This window comes from Dreissena polymorpha, chromosome 2, assembly GCF_020536995.1.
Source record: "Dreissena polymorpha isolate Duluth1 chromosome 2, UMN_Dpol_1.0, whole genome shotgun sequence".
Taxonomy (NCBI): domain Eukaryota; kingdom Metazoa; phylum Mollusca; class Bivalvia; order Myida; family Dreissenidae; genus Dreissena; species Dreissena polymorpha.
The window spans coordinates 119648759-119666238 of NC_068356.1; the positions used below are offsets into that span (position 1 = coordinate 119648759).

At 37.6% G+C, this 17480-nt stretch overlaps 1 protein-coding gene across 7 annotated transcripts in view; it reads right to left on the reverse strand.

Moving 5' to 3' along the window:
• LOC127868726 (polycystin-2-like) overlaps window positions 1-17480 on the reverse strand; it is a 49270-nt gene that overhangs the window by 6511 nt on the left and 25279 nt on the right. For 3 of the 7 annotated variants that reach the window (XM_052410748.1, XM_052410747.1, XM_052410744.1), the window contains exons 5-14: window positions 13645-13869; window positions 12471-12633; window positions 11596-11832; window positions 9629-9810; window positions 7825-8044; window positions 7374-7507; window positions 6709-6826; window positions 6248-6404; window positions 5631-5815; window positions 4223-4396 (exon numbers count right to left, since the gene is read on the reverse strand). In XM_052410748.1, coding sequence (XP_052266708.1) covers window positions 4223-4396; window positions 5631-5815; window positions 6248-6404; window positions 6709-6826; window positions 7374-7507; window positions 7825-8044; window positions 9629-9810; window positions 11596-11832; window positions 12471-12633; window positions 13645-13869 — 1795 coding nt within the window. Of the gene's footprint in view, window positions 1-1858; window positions 1894-3665; window positions 3813-4222; window positions 4397-5630; window positions 5816-6247; window positions 6405-6708; window positions 6827-7373; window positions 7508-7824; window positions 8045-9628; window positions 9811-11595; window positions 11833-12470; window positions 12634-13644; window positions 13870-17480 lie in introns of all 7 variants that reach the window. The other 4 variants (XM_052410746.1, XM_052410745.1, XM_052410741.1 and 1 more) reach the window with 3 other exon arrangements.

Genomic DNA, 17480 nt, shown 5'->3' on the forward strand with positions numbered 1-17480 from the left:
AAAATACTTATTTTGAAAAAAATCAGAAAAAAGATGTGTCGTTTCTGTGACATAGGCTATAAATACTTCATATTATGTACAGTTCAAGTCCACTCTATCTTACATTCTGTTCACCATGGTCGTACAGAAATGGCTTCTGTATGAACACCCGTCGCTAAATTGGAAACAGTTTTGATGATACAACAATATTGATAACATGGCAATACATATCTGTCACAGTGTTTCACTGTCTGCAAGCTATACTAATAAATGTGACAAGTGGCGCGGCAGTAACAAATAAACCAAAAAAATAAGTTATGTTCCTTGCCCATTGCAGTACATGTACTGATAAGATTGTATGTGAAGAATGTGAGAAAACAATTTGTATTCAATAAAAGGATTTGTTTGATTTGTTATTGTCTGACACTCATTGTTACCATATTGCTGTGACAAAAAGTAATTACACATTAATTTGAGACACAGAATGATATAATACTTTGTATGATTGTTTTAAAGATAATTTGAACCAGGAACACTGTACACATCTCATGCATATTGATGGAATAAAGACAGGCGAACAAAAGCATGCTGATTTGGATCATGCACTTTGTGAATACAACATGGACTCGTTTATTTTGTGTAGTACAACAAATAAAGAATCATGCTGAATGCAAAGATAACAAAAAACAACAACTCTTTTCTGTATTAAATAATACAAAAAAATTGTGTTTACATTAACACCTACAAAAAATAATTGAAATGTGTCACAGACACTGATACACCCACAACACATGTTTGGACAGAATAATTCACTTTATATTCTACAGCCAATAGTGGTTGCAGTCAAAATTGCTTTCTTAAAGATCATATAACCATTCATGTGTTGAACTGGTGAAAGTCTAGGCAAGTTTCACCCAGTCGTTAAAGGAGAGTTTTTTTTAAAGATATAACTTTTTGACTATATACTTCAAAATGGAAAAACAGACAAAGGGCCATCAATATGAAAATTTTTATTGCAGCCTTAGAGTTAGATCCTTTCTTTGAGATCCTCTACAAATTAAGGTCCTTCAGCTGTGAAAGTTTGAGCAATTTCCAAGCTTCAGTTTTAGAGGAGCTGAAACTACTAAATTTTGGGACTTAATATTCTATATTGGAAAAACAGGACAAAGAGCAATAATTTTGTCAAAACTTGTGGCAGTCAACGTTCGTTTCTATCAGAACAAAAACAATTAAAGGTTTATTTAACTGTAAAAGTTTGAGTGAGATACACCCAGTAATTAAAGAGAAGTTGAAAACCCAACCGTCTGGGCCTCTAATATCTATACTTAAAAAACGAGACCCAGGGCCATAATTCTGCACAAAACTTGTTGCAGACCCAAAATTTCCTTCTTTACAATCATATAATTATAAAGGTCTTTCAAATGCTTAAGTTTGAGTAACATCCTCCCAGCAGTTTAAGAGGACTTGAAAACACAAGCTCAAGGGGGCTGTAATTACATGTATAGTCCATTGCGGAAAAACAGAGAAAAGGCCATAATTCTGCCAAAACTTCTTTAACCTAAATTCCTTTCTTTAAGATCATCAGCAAATAAAGGTCATTCAACCGTGAAACATTGAGGGAGATCCACCCAGTTGTTTAAAAGGAGTTCACAGCACCAGCATCGGCATGTTAAGATGTTTCATGTACATATGGACGGACAATTGCAACGCTTATTGCCTCCCACCCTGTGGGGGCATAAATACAACAAAGAAGTAAAATCCTAGAAGCCCAACCAAAATGTTAAAGACAAGTGTATTTGTTAGTGTTGTAGCAATGTTTTTGCTCTTTAATGTGCATAGTGTTAGAAAAAGAAGATATACAATGAAGTGATCTTATTACCAGTGTCGCTGTTATGTGTTAGATGATGGATGAACCTGCAAATAAAACCCCTAGTGAACCTCTATCTCTATCTAAATATAACCGTAGCCAGTGAGCTGAAAATCTTACACTTGAAGGTAACTTAAAGTCCTACTTGTAAGGTTCACAAAATTGCATCATTTAAACAGATTCACCAAATACAAGCACTAGTACAATATGAGCTTTTAGAAAAAGACCTTAAAAGAGAAAGCATCACATTCCAGAGGAAGAAAACAAACAAAAATCAAAACGCTCAACTTCAGGACCAAAATACTGAGACAAAAACTACTTCAATTCCCAAGTTAAAAAAAGCCCATTCTATAAAATACTTATACTGGAAAATAAATGTGCTATTGTACCATTTGTATAAATCCTTTTGTCAGGCATGTGCAATGTCTCAAACAAACACAGTTTGGTCTTGTGCGGTATGCCCAGATGATGATTTGTCCCTTAACACACTCTCTAGACCCCTGACATTCACTCCATTACCTTCATAGGTATTGGTGGACCTAGATTCAGACTGTGGACTCTGGATTGATGGGAGGACTGAACCCTTGATAGAAACACTATCAGAGTTTGGACCATTGACTGGTGGGAAGAAAGAACCACTGATGGAACCACATTCAGATTTTGGACTTTTAATGTCTGGTAAGACTTGCTTGAGATTTTCCTTGTCTTTGTTTTTATTTTCATAAAGCACAGGTTTGAAATCTAACTTCCCCACAATCTTCTTACTTAGAATCGAGCAAGGTTGTGTTTTATCAATTGACAAGTCAGAGGCCATAGATGGGGCTGTAGCAATAACACTATATTGGCTGTCAACAGATGGCTCAGCATGGGCTTTGTTTTGGGTACTAAGGGTAGAACTGGGTTTTTTTGAGACCGGGGCATTCACAGAAGGTGATTTACTGCATTTGAGCTGCTTACTCAATGTTCCCATGGTTATCTTCTGGCCTTTGGGAGTTATGACTGGTACTAATGCTGATTCCATTAAATGATGCTCTTTTGCAGCAGTTGTGGCATTTAATTTTACATCGCGATCCCTGTTTTCAGATTCTTTACTAAGAGGATATAAATAACTGATATCAGAACTAACAGAACTGGACTTTTCAGTTTGTAATGCCTTATTACCCAAGCTTTTTATCAACTGCTCATCACAATTCCGAAATGACTCCAACGCAGAAGGATTATGAGCATTTCCATCTGGTGTCCCGTCCATTTTATCAGTACAAGAACCAGACTCAAGCACAGGAGAAATTAGAAGGTTTCCAGTTGAAAAATTAACCCCCTTTTCATCACTACTTAGACCCTTGTGAGGATTTTCAGCTAGAGAGGTGCTGAAAATACTGTTTACTGTGCGATCTCTGCCTGTTTCAGTACTTGTGTGATTATTATATTTAAAACCTTCTTCATAGGACATCGAATTGGTCATTGAAGGGCTAAGCTGAATTGAATCAGAGCTAAGGGAATAAGTGTTGGAAGGGATGCCAGGTAAGATGGGGGTGGCAGCTCTGATGTCCTTCCTAGCCCTGTAACCCACCAAGTCACCACCTGGTGCTGTCTCAGGCCTCTGTTCTAGGGTATATTTGGCTTTGTTGCTCTGATAATGACTAGATCTGTTGTCAAGACTAAGGGACCTGGGACTGAATGGTCTATTAACAGAGTTTGACTGGGACAGAGAAACACAAGTGGATTGTTGGAACAAGTGCGCATGATTCTGAATGTCAGGGTTCAAGACTTCAAGCATCTCCACACTGTGCTGCATATTCAAACTTTGCTCCTTCAATACCTTAAAACCAGATTCAGAAGAATGCATGTTACTAAAGGAAGCAACCTTTGACAGCTCTAGCACTGAGCTCTTCTCATTCGGCTCTCTCACTTCTATCAAACGTTCTGGTGCTTCAACAAGTTTTTCTGGAAGCTTTTCACTGATAGGCTAGAGTTGCATAATAGTTAATTAATTATTTAAGAGAAACAACAAATCAGGATAAAGAAACAAGAATTGCTGTGATATTTTTAATACAGAAAAGAAGTGATAATAACAAACGCATAGCTAGCAAACAAAAGGGACAAACAAACGATAAAATGCATGTTCTCAGTTGAGATTATTTCAAAGGAATGAATGACATTGAACAGTTCAACTTCCGTGATAGTAGCTAGCATGCACATGTTACATATGAGACTCACTCTATAAAAAGGAGGAGGTTTGATGCATGTGCATAAAGTGTCATCCCAGATTAGCCTGTGAAGTCTGCACAGGACTGCACAGGCTTATCTGGGACAACACTGTAAGCAAATGCATTTGAAACCCTGTTTTCTCAAAGCAAGACTCCTCAAGAGACCTACCGCATTGGCCCCTGCACGGGACCTGGCTCCCCCACCCCTCCCACTGCTGCTTGGGGACGCCCCACGACCACTGGGCTGGGGGGTTATAGAGGACTCAGAATCCCAACGTTCCAACTCCTCGCGGACCAACCGCTCCATTTGTTCACGTTTAACCTCATCGCTTGTTCCATCGGACTGAAAGTGGGGCAGTGTTAATGTATGTTAGGAGTTCACACCAATAATTAGAAGATATTACCTTGAACTTTGTAAGTGTTGTGTGTTTCAATCTGTGCTACATTTAGGCTTCACAAATTATTTGACGCTGAAGAAAACTGAACATTAACTACATTTCAAGAGTTTTTGTTTTGAATGAAGGCCTAGGTAGCATCTGGGCAACTTTAAACAAAAATAAAGGATAGTGGGCAATATTATATACATGTCTTTCCGATAGGGTTACAGTTGAAAACTCAACTGTAAATTATCAACAAACTATTGTACTTAAAAACAGGCCATTTTGAGCACAGATTGAATGTCATTTCTGAGCCCTAGGGTCAATACTTAATGTTGTAATGTGAGAGTTAGAAAGCACACACATGATCCTTCCCTAAACAAACATGCATATTATTACATTAAAGACTCAAGATTATTAATTCCTGTCCCCTCACAGACAGATATTTAGGACTTACTCAATTACTTCTTTCCTTTAGAAGACATTTTGGTTTGTTTTTTCTAAGAATTTGAAAGAAAGTTTTTTAAATCAAATTCTGTAAATTTCATTAAGTTTACATAATGAATTGCATGATATTCTTAATGTCCTTTAAAAACTAGTGAATTGGAACTAAATTCAAGTGTTCATTTTAAAAAAGAGATCATTAAATACGTCAAATTAACATTTATATTTCTGCATTAAACTGTATTATCATGTCATTTAAGATTAAAACACAACAGCATTTTGCCATTTTATGATCCACAAGTATCAGCTGTAATGTGAACTACTAATACCGAATGTAACATACTTATTGTTTGTATAACTAAATCATTAACATGTGAAAATACCAGGATAAAGCAAGTGAACAAAGTCACTGAGCAACAAACACAATTAATAGTGATATTAAAGGGGATATTTCACATCATTCAGGACAAAATAGTGCACTACCTCTCTAGGGAGTTGGGGATTCTTGCTCTATAAATTGCCAGGAAAACATTTATCATAAAAAATACACACTATTATATTTTTACCTTCTCCTTATAAAAAATATATATCTCTTTCTCTCAATTTTACATAAAATGAACATATATTTCAGACATTCTCAATTTACAACCTTGGCAAATGGATATACAGATATATATTGAGAAAAAGTTTAAATAGATAAAAAAGACCTCACCATGTGGTAATTAAACACAATTTTTTTTTTATATTGACTCTTACCTCTGTGATACTGTCCAGGATTTTACCCATTGTTTCTCTGCGTTTTAATTTTGCTTTCTCCATCGCTTCCAGTTTGACGAGCACTGCGTCTATTTTGGACACTATGCTGCCAATAGAATGTTCCATTCTGTCCACTCTGCGAGAGAGCACTGTGAATTCTTCGTACTGGACTCCTTGTGCTGGGCCTGTAAAAACATGACACTCACGTATTGCACTCGACCAATGACTCATACAGATGGGCTCTTGATATTATATTTGGAAACTGAATGGGAAACTAATATTTGAAACGATGATTTGATTCAGGAGTTATGCTATGTTTAAGGTTATTAAACATTACATGGTTAAAGACATTATTTTGTATCAGGATAAGGCTGCTGAAATAAAAAATGACTGAAAGACAAACATTGCTTACAAGGTACATGTACATATTGGCCTGCAATTTTATAAGGGAAAAAATAATGTCCGAAAAGAACAAGATAAAAACAGTTGTCGTCTTTTGTTTTAGTATTTTTAGCACAGTATCCCATACTTATTTAATACAACCATAACAACCATACACCAACTAAACATCATGGGATGACAATCTGATACAGTGAATGTGGGTGTGGAGGGTTTACCCTTCTTACCTGATCTGGAGGACTTGGTGTGGCTGTCTTCATCATCGCTGTCCTCTCCGCTGTCGTCATTGAAGCTCACTCGACTGGTAGAGCGGCGGGCACCACTCTCTGGTCTCTGCATCTTGTCCAGGTCATCATACTCCTTGTTCAGGGCAGCCTGCGCAGAGGACACAGATGGAGTTTCAACAAATTAGAAAAAGAACCGAGCTTGCCTTCCCACGGTTGTTTACCACTTTTGATATGGAATTTGTATGCTTTCTGTGCCTTTAAACGCTTCTTTCTGCCTAAGCTGGATTTCTGTTTAGAACTGACTTCCTTGTAACAAACAATTATATAAGAGAGGAAAGTTTCAATCTTCATACCTGTGTGGAGGTGAATTAAGGACAATATTGTATGCACATGCTTAAAGTCTGGCTTTACAACACATAGACCAACTTACGAAAGCCTTTTTAATGCTTTACCTTTTGATCGTTGAGGTCTGACAGCATCTTACGTTGCTCATCTTCGTCCAGTACGCGGTCACCGTCGATGTCATACTTGGCAAACAGAGCCTCGATCTCTCCATCAGCATAGCCACGACTACAACAGAATAACCTCATGCATATAATGTGGGTAAGCATTATTGTATACAAGCTGTGCCATGATTGTGGAAATGAGTGTTTTGCCATATTCATCCCACCTAGCTCCAGTCTGTGTGATTGCCCAGGCTGGCCTGGGGCTCTGCTGGCCACAGTTTTTAGTACCATGAGGCTCATGTCGTTAACAATATCAAAGCTGTAAAGTGATATCATTGTTTTGAAACAAGCAATTGTACAAGCAATCTCACTGTAAGTGAGGAATGCTCTCCAAGATATGTTTTTGACAAAAGAAAAAGTTTGTATAACTTTTAACTTGGTACTTCTTATTTATTTCCTGTTTTCATAGTGTTAAATATATTTGCATCTGTGCAAAAGTGATAGATAATTGTTTAAGGTATTTTCATCATAAGAAAATTAACGCAATTGAATAACCAATTAAATATTAGGTGAAAGATTACCAGGTCTTGTAAGTTCTTTCTAGGGGATACAACATATTATAATCATGCCATGATATTTAAAACAATTTCAAAGCATTAAGAAAGGCTTACGTCTTGAGGTCCTGCCGCCACTCATCAAAGTCCACCTGCTTGTCATTGTTGATGTCTGCAGTCTGGAGCGCCTTCTGGATGTCCACTATCTTGTCATGCTTGAAGTTCAGCTTGCTCAGCATCTTATCATAGCCCTGAAATTAGAGCCACTTTGTAGTCCTCATGAGTCAGCTTAGGATTATATGGTTTACTATGCCAGTCTAGCTGGGAGGTTGGTCCGTTTTTCAGCAAGGGCATTATGCATTTGTGTTTTTTGTAAAAATTTGTCTCTTACATGAGGCGGTGGAGAAAATATCCCACATGTACCTATTTTAATTTTAGATTATCTATGGTAATGAGCATTTATCAAAACTGATGCAAATAATTGATAAAAATTTGAAGAAAGGAAAAGCAGCAGCTCTGCAAAGCAAGCATAAGCAATATTCTCCTATGAAAACCATAATAAACATACGCGCTTGAAGTAGTCTGTTATCTCGAACTCATTCTTCTGGTTGGCCATATCTCCCTTCACCTCGGAGTAGGTGTCGTTGATAATGGCCAGGAACATGTTGATGAGCACGAAGAAGACGAAGAACACAAACAGTATGAAGAAGATAGGGCCCAGCACGCGGTTGGCTGCCTCCAGCTGGTCAAAATTGAAGTCACCGAGGATGATTCGGAACAGCGTGAAACTGAAGAGATTGGACAACCAATATAGGGTTAAAACACGTTTTCGAGGGCATGATCATCTGCGGGCGCTCGAAAAATTGCACTCTGGCAGGAACAGATTTTGAGAGCGCCCGCAGATGATCATGTCCGAGAAAATGTGTATTTTCGCTATTATTGCATAAACTAATAACACATACAAAAATAAATTAAAATAACATTGAAAACAATATCTCTTGTTCATTTGAAATCGACAAAATAATTTGATTATTTCAATACAGTTCAAGGTTGTGTTTTACATATGCCTTACTCGGTCATCATCCGAAATGACAAGGCTTTACCTTCGGATAGGCAGTTTTCGATTTAAAATGTGTTTACAGTGGATTAATGCAAAGTTGAAATGCAGCCGCACAAAGTAAGAAATGAGGAATTATTTTGGAATGTAAAACAGGAACGTTGAATGTACAAAAACACTTACATTTACAGCATAGTCTTTGAAAGTGTTGAGTAAATAACCTTTACTTCATTGATGTTGCGAATAAAATAAAGCTGTTGTCAAGAGAGTGCAGATGGTATAATTTGAAAAGTGGATTGAAATAGTCATTGCCATTATCCCTGCATGCATGAGGAAACTGGTGCTTATTCTGTTCCCCATTTATGCTTGGAAAGGTGTCGAAGGCTGAAGAAGGGAAGTAACTGCGCGTGGACCAGATTATGGATATGAAAAACACATTACAGGGCTTGAACGGCGCGTGAATCGCCTTGTTAATACACGATTTCTCCCGTTCAAGCCCTGCTTTTGCCAAGTTTCTGCACCCCGCCAGAGGGCATTATAGATGGAGTTTATGCAATAATACAGGTTTATGCACAAACTGTTGGATATGATTATGATTATCATACAATGAATAAATGAAACACTGTGTTTGAATAGCACACTTGCCTCCAGAGCAAAGATATAAATACTATTCTTTTTCTTTTTCTGTGATGGTTTAATTAATTTATCAAACCTAAAACAAAAAACAATTACCTCAGTTTAAATGTGGTTATATTTGGACATTGTGATATACTGTTACACAAGCATTTGAACAGAATATTTAAAGAATGTTTTTCACATATAAGTTTCAAGGAGAGTGATGGTAACATCACATCAAGGGATGAAGAGAAAATAAAAGTAAATGCCAAAAATCTAGATAATTTCAGAATAGATTCTGAATAAACTTTGGTAAAACAAATGCAAATATGCAGAAAATACATTCACCATTAACACATCCTAACAAGATTAAGATGAAAAACTTTTATAGCATGCAACATTTTAATTTCAAAAAGTTATATTTGATAATTGTTTACAATAATTTTGCTTTTTTTTCAAGAGTCGCCGTGGTGTAACGGATATGGTGTCCGCCTAGCGACCGAGAGGTCACGGGTTCGATCCCCACCGAGGGAGCGTTCTTTAGATCTCCCCCAAAGACACCAAGTACTGGTTCTAGGCCCAGGAAACGGACTCGAGAGCATTTATATAAGCCTTAGGCTTTCGATGCAATCGAGCTAAAATAAATAGGTTTAAACTAATAATTTTGCTTCACAATGAATACAAGCTTTCAGAGACTCACAAGGACTGCTTGAAGTTGGAGAAGTCCTTGACCTGCGTGCCAAACAGCAGGTAGCCAAGCTGGGTGAAGGCCAGGAAGATGATGAAGAACATCACAGCAAAGCCTGCCAGGTCCTTGGCACACTTGCCCAAGGTGGAGGAGAGCTGGGTCATGGTCTTGTTGAAGCTGATGTACTTGAAGATCTGCAAGGAAATACTCATGACTAAATTATACAGTTAAACTGGGAGTTGTGAGAACATTACATTTAACAAATTGATTACTAAGGGCAGAAGACTAAGTCTAGAGATTTTTTAAGGTATGGGTGGAGAAATTTAAGATATGCACTCATTAAAAACCAGGCTTAATGCAACAATCATCATCCCAGATAAGCATCTGCAGTCAGCAAAAGCCAATATGGGACATTTTCTAATTGAATGGATTTTTCTTTAAACAATAAATTTCATAAAAGTTGTGCACAGGCTTACCTGGTACAATACTAATCATATGTACACAAGAAGAATTATATTTAAACCATTCTAACAAATCTTTATAGGCAGATATTAATCAACGAACAATGTACAAATATACGAAATGGCCCCAGCAGGATTTGAGCTGACACCTTAAAATATCACCTAATTCCATGAGACTTTTACTACACTGCCTTTCTTATCCATAGTTATAGATGAGACTTTTACTACACTGCCTTCCTTATCCATAGTTATAAATGATACTTTTATTACACTGCCTTCCTTATCCATAGTTATAGATGAGACTTTTACTACACTGCCTTCCTTATCCATAGTTATAAATGATACTTTTATTACACTGCCTTCCTTATCCATAGTTATAGATGAGACTTTTACTACACTGCCTTCCTTATCCATAGTTAAAGATGAGACTTTTACTACACTGCCTTCCTTATTCATAGTTATAGATGAGACTTTTACTACACTGCCTTCCTTATCCATAGTTATAGATGAGACTTTTACTACACTGCCTTCCTTATCCATAGTTATAGATGAGACTTTAACTACACTGCCTTCCTTATCCATAGTTATAGATGAGACTTTTACTACACAGCCTTCCTTATCCAATATACCACTATGAGCATGGCAATTATGGATAACGATCGATAACTATGGATAAGGAAGGTAGTGTAGTAAAAGTCTCAACTAAAACAAGATGTGTTTGTGAAACACAATGTCCCCCTATATGACGTTTGACCTTGAAGGATGACCTTGACCTTGTGAAGGATGACCTTGACCTTAACCTTTCACCACTCAAAATGTGCAGCTCCATGAGATACACATGCATGCCAAATATCAAGTTGCTATCTTCAATATTGCAAAAGTATTCATAAAATAAGCGATTTGGGCCACATATATTTGACCTCTGACCTTGAAGGATGACCTTGACCTTTCACCACTCAAAATGTGCAGCTCCATGAGATGCACATGCATGCCAAATATCAAGTTGCTATCTTCAATATTGCAAAAGTATTTATAAAATAAGCGATTTGGGCCACATATACTTGACCTCTGACCTTGAAGGATGACCTTGACCATGACCTTTCACCACTTAAAATGTGCAGCTCCATGAGATACACATGCATGCCAAATATCAAGTTGCTATCTTCAATATTGCAAAAGTATTCATAAAATGAGCGATTTTGGCCGCATATATTTGACCTCTGACCTTGACCTTGACCTTTCACCACTCAAAATGTGCAGCTTCATGAGATACACATGCATGCCCAAATATGAAGTTGCTATCTTTATTGGCGCAAACAGACCAACAGACAGAGCAAAAACAATATGTCCCCCACTAATACAGTGGGGGACATAAAAACTCATTTAAAAATAAGGTTGTTAATGCCCTTTTAAATATGAAACATGAATAACAGTATGTTTAACACACAGACTAAGGTCAACTTATAAAACACAGAAATCTTCAACTTTATTTAAGTCAATTCCAACAAATCTCCCTACCTTGATCCAGGCCAGGAACACAGCAACCGCTATGGCATTGTCAAACTGCACCTGTCCAAAGGAGAGGAACACAAAGTCGGCATACTGGTCCGGCTTGCCCAGCAGGTCCTTTAGGAGCTCGTCCACCTTGATGGTGCGGTACACATTGAAGCCCACACACAGCAGCACGATCACAATCACCAGGATGTCGAGGATGTTCCATACACTCTTGAAGTACGAGCACTTGTGCTTCTTGATCTGAATTGGTGAGGTACAGGTTGATGTGAAGGAGGATGTATTTATTAAAGTTTCTAAATAATTGTGGTGATGTTTTGAATAAACAAGAGCTGTCTCCATAGGATGACAAATGCCCCAGATGAAAGCTTTGATAGAAGTTATGAGCATTTTTCGAAACCTAAACCCATTTTTCGAAACCTAAATGCGGTCCCTAAGTTCAAGGTCAAGGTCAAATGGGTCAAAATTTGCGTGGATATGGAAAGGCCTTGTCAATATACACATGCATACCAAATATGAATGTTACATCTGAAGCGACATAGAAGATATGAGCATTTTTCGAAACCTAAACGCAAAGTGTGATGGACAGACGGACGGACTGACAGACGGACAGTGCCATCACTATATGCCCTACTTCGGGGGCATAAAAAATAAAATGAAATGATGTAAAACATAGTGATACTAGACTTTTGATTCACATTTGCACAACAATTTTTGAACATGCAAAATATGTGAGACACATGTGTGATAACACACTAATGATTCACAACTGTATTATAACTGACAAATAACATTCTTTCTTAGTTAAGTTAAAATAAAAACTAAACCCACAAACATTAACAAAGTTTAAACAAAAGCAGACAACACACAAGTCAGCTGACCTCAATGGCTTCTTCTACCATGTAGTAGAGGATGAAGAGGCAGATGATGAACTCGCAGGCCATGATGAAGTAGTCGTACACAGTCACGTAACGGATGAGCTTCACCGTTCTCAGTTGGTAGTGGGGGATAGCACCACCAGTAGCGGGGAACTCAACTGTCAGCCTTCAAAGATGGGATTGTTCTAGTATCTTGGGGTTGAAGTATCTGTTTAACTCTTTACCACTCAGAGACAAGCTTAAATGCAATTCTACCATGGCACACGACTTGTTTTCTATATACAAAGAAGGAAAACTACCGTGGGTTATTACCCCGATATACCAACGGTGATAAGTATGACGTCACTTTGATTTTCCGCGCATTGTTTATGAATGAAGACGACGTCATTTGATGTTCATTGTTGTGGTGACGTCACATTTTTGCGGATAAGTGAAGGACGTTCGGTTAATATAATTCTCATTGATAACCTTTAAATTGCGGATAACTTATTAATTAAATTGTGTTAGAATGGAAATAATCGACGTGTAAGCATTGGTTATTGCGGTAATAACCAACGGTATGTCGTTCTGATGCTTGTTATCAAACCACTCGGGCAACGCCCTCGTGGTTTAATTCCTACGCATCGGAACTCCATACCGTTGGTTATTACCGCAATAACCGACGGTTACCCGTCGATTATTTCTTAATTATCATAACTTAGGACATCAACTTTAATTGACATTCTTACTAGATTTAAGTCTTAACGCCTTTATTTCAAACCCAAAGGTACACATGAGCAGAAACAGCATAAAACCAGAACAGTCTGCATATACTGGCAGGCTGTTCTTGTTTTACGCAGGTTGCACTTAGCCATTTTCACTTTGCCTCTGGGAGGGGATTGGGTTAATGCTTTTTATTTTAGCTCAGTGATCAAGTCCTAATTGATGGCTTATGGAGATGGTTTTACGTCCCTTTCCTGGGCCCTGACTTCTACCAGACATGATATCTACAACACAAACCTCAAGACCCAGCAAACTTACATGATCACATTTCAATTTCGGTGGCTAGAGTTCCAATTAAAACTTATTGCCTTAACAAAATCTAAAAATTTAAAAGAGAGTCAAACACAATGACAAAAGATCTTGAATTGAAGACATTAAAAATACTTTCCAAAAACAACAAAAAAAAGCCACTCACTGGACAACACAGAAGAGGTTGATGTTGGCGTTGTACACAGTGAAGTCAATGAAGAGAGCACGAGTGCCCCTTCTGATCCATCGCTCGTTGAACAGATAGTTTATAATCTCCTCTGACTCATTCTTATACCGTTTCAGATCTTGAACATACCCTGCCCCACTGTAGGTGGTTATCTGACCCATGTAGCTTGAACCACCTAGTTCATCTTCAGAACGATAGTACCAGCTGAAATGCAAGTGGCTGTTTATGAACAAGAAAAAAAAATAAAAAAATAATCTGAGTTGACTTAAAAGACTTAAACTATATTTTTGGTCATACATTTATTGGGAGAAGCAAAAATATTGCAAAGAAACCATCTTTATTTGGATGCAAGAGTGAACATATTTCATAATTGAATAGCAATTTACTGAATGTCATTCAAGAAGGCCAAAGGCCAAACGGCTTGAACTCGGCTGAGAGTGCAATAATTTTGCGTGTTGTGTGTTCACATGTTTTTTCTTTAATTTGAAGTTTCATGAAGATTGGGCAGCAGTGTTTATAACCCAAATGTTGACAACGCATGATGCACAAACATAACCGACAAAAGGCAATTAAAAAAGCTTACATGAGCATGTAGTGCTAAGCAGAAATACAAGAGCTGTCAGAGGACAGCGCTCTCGACTATTCCAGTGCTTGACAGTATAACGTTAGCCATCATGGGGAAATTGTTCATATTCAATAATTTATAAGACGATCTTTCAAAAATAAAAAAATGAAATTTTTTTATTTTATTTTTTTTTGGGGGGGGGGGGGGAGGAGGGGTAGGAGTTTGAGAGGGGGGCATAATGTGGGGATCGGTCATTTATTAGACGATCTTAAAAAAAAAACAGGAAAAAAAAAATTGGGGGGGGGGGGGGTAGGGGGGGGTGAGAAGGGGGTATAATGTGGGGTGTGGTCATTTTTAAGATGATCTTTTAAAAATCAAAAAAAGGAAAAAAAAAATTGGGGGGGGGGAGGTGGGGGGTGGCAGGGATTCTGGGTTGGGGCGTGGAGTTTTGTTTGGGTGGAATCCATTGTGGTATTCAGGTAAGTGTTGTTTTGTCAAAGTATTCATAAAATCTGATCCTAAATAAAGAAGTTATGGCAATTTAATCAAAATGTTCAATTATCTAAGTAAAGTATAAAAGGGGCCATAATTCTGTCAAAATGCTTGATACAGTTGTCTGCTCTTGTTTATAGGTTGGGGTCATTTTGGTAAACAAGTATGCAAAATATGAAAGCAATATGTCAAGGGACACAGGAAATATTTGGGGTAGTACGCAAACTTTAACATAGATACAGTACAGCCAACGCGGCACAAACATAATCCGCCGCTCCGCCACGGCCAGAAATTTAGTACGCAGCGGCCGTGTTGAGTGTTCATGCGGCGTATCGCCAAGGCACTCGGCATCGATCCGCGCAACGACGCCGAGTCTGTTTAAACCTCGCGTACTTTCGCGGAGTAAATTCGCCACATATGTACGCGGCGGATTGAGTGACAAAATATACACCTACATGTACATTTGTATAGCATAGAAACCTAGATTTACGCTACTTTCATATTTATTATTTTCACGTTTTAATAAGCGATATGGCACGTAATGCGCTTTAACAAATTATCATTGAATAAACTACGCACAATTTTAATGTTCCGTTCGATTCTGAAATGAGCTTTATTAAATTTGTAAACCGAAACACGCTTCCGAATTTTCATGCTAATGCGACATTAACAAATTCTATCGTCAAATAAACAGTGCTAAAATATCCTTTGTCTCCATAAAAAGCGCGCAAGGCAGACATTTTCAACGTCGCATGGAATGTTTGGGTGTATTTTGTGTACATCACGTCAGGCGATTTATGCGTGTTCAGTGGAAAAAAACGCCCAGATTGGACGTTATTTCATCACATCTTTAAATAGTAACAAATGCCAAAATATTTTTGATTCTTAAGAATAATTGCGAATGTGTGTGGGTCTTGAGCACTTTTATTGTACATATTTACTGGAATTTGCTTAAAAACTGGAATAAACGGGATTATCGGGTAATGATTAGCGATATCAACTGTATAATATAAACACAATGAAACTACTTTATATACGCATAGTCAAACAATAGTTATAATAAGCTGATAATTAACAAAACAACAATTAAGTGATGGTTATTGATGTGGCTTCAAACTGCTAATTGTCTCAGCTAAAATATAATAGAAAAAACAACAAGCAATTATAAATCCACCACCTGCTGGAGTCTTGACCACTCGTATGTGCCAAAACATAATTACATGTCATTGTTTATATGCTTATACATGTTGTCATAAAAACAAATTTTTCTAGTAAAATTCATTTTAATTAGTAATTACTTACCTGATATCATATGATACTAACTCCGAAGGATCGTAAATAATCCGGAATCTTTCTGTCAAAGAATCCCACACTTTTCATAAACCCGTCGGTCAGGTCAGAACGGTCACATAGTGCTGTGTAGCCGCACAACCAAAACGGGATATTCAGGGATGGAAATTAGTGGTTGCCCGTGAGCCCGGGGCCAGTACATTTTGGCCTGGGCAACTCAAAATCAAAAGTTAGTAGTCCGGCTGGGCAACTTGCTTTTTAAGCTTGAAACAATTCAGTGCATTTTACTCCTATAAATATGAGGTCGATTTACATCGACAGATTACGTCTAATTAATTGGACTAAGTGCATTTAAACATTTAATGAAATTGGCGACTCCGAGTTAATAATTAGTTTAATAAAATTCATTTATCAAAGCCAATAAAATGATTTAACTCAGACTTATATTAGCACATAATACACATAAAGTTTGTTAATTAAGCAATGTTGTTGTTTACTTATCTTTTATTTTATTTAAAAAAATTCATATATACACACGACCCTACATGTACATCGTATTGGGCTCGTTAGTCTTTACCTGGGCAACCAAAATACTAAAGATGGACCTGGGCAACCAAAATACTAAAGATGGTTGCCCGTGTGGGCAACAAATTGTAAAACGTTAGTTTCCATCCCTGATATTACCCAGAATCACTCTTATTCCAATAAAAACAAGGGACAAAATTGTCACAAAACCAGGTTTTCATTGTGAAAAAAAATCTGATTAAGGGAGACAACTCAAACTGAACTTTTGAAATGAACAAACAAAATTAACCCCCTTTGTAAGTTTGTTTCAAAATAAATCTATTTTAAGTTGTGGTGACCTTGACATTGGAGATATTGACGTGATTCTTTCGTGCGACACACCGTCCCATGATGGTGAACAAATGTGCCAAATAATTGTAAAATCTCACAATGAATGACATAGTTATGGCCCAGACAAGCTCATTTATTGCCAATTTTGACCTTTGAACTCAAAGTGTGACCCTGACCTTGGAGATATCGACGTAATTATTTCGCGCGACACACCGTCCAATGATGGTGAACAAATGTGCCAAATGATTTTAAAATATGACAATGAACGACATAGTTATGGCCCGGACAAGCTTGTTCCGCCCGCCCGCCAGCCAGCCAGCCAGCCAGCCAGCCAGCCAGCCCGCCCGCATTCGCCAATCTAATAACCAGTTTTTTCCTTCGGAAAACCTGGTTAAAAATGAAATATTAGACGAAGAGCGGGGTGGGAGGTGGGACTTACCGATATCAGGTAAGTAATTACTAATTAAAATGAATTTTACTAGAAAAATTTGTTTTAATAGCTTAATTACGTTACCTGATATCATATGCTGACTTTGCAGCTGAGGCGGGAAGGTTCGCCAAAATCTCCCCATCACAGCGGAACCCATATCTCGGGTTCTCAGCTAATCTTCGT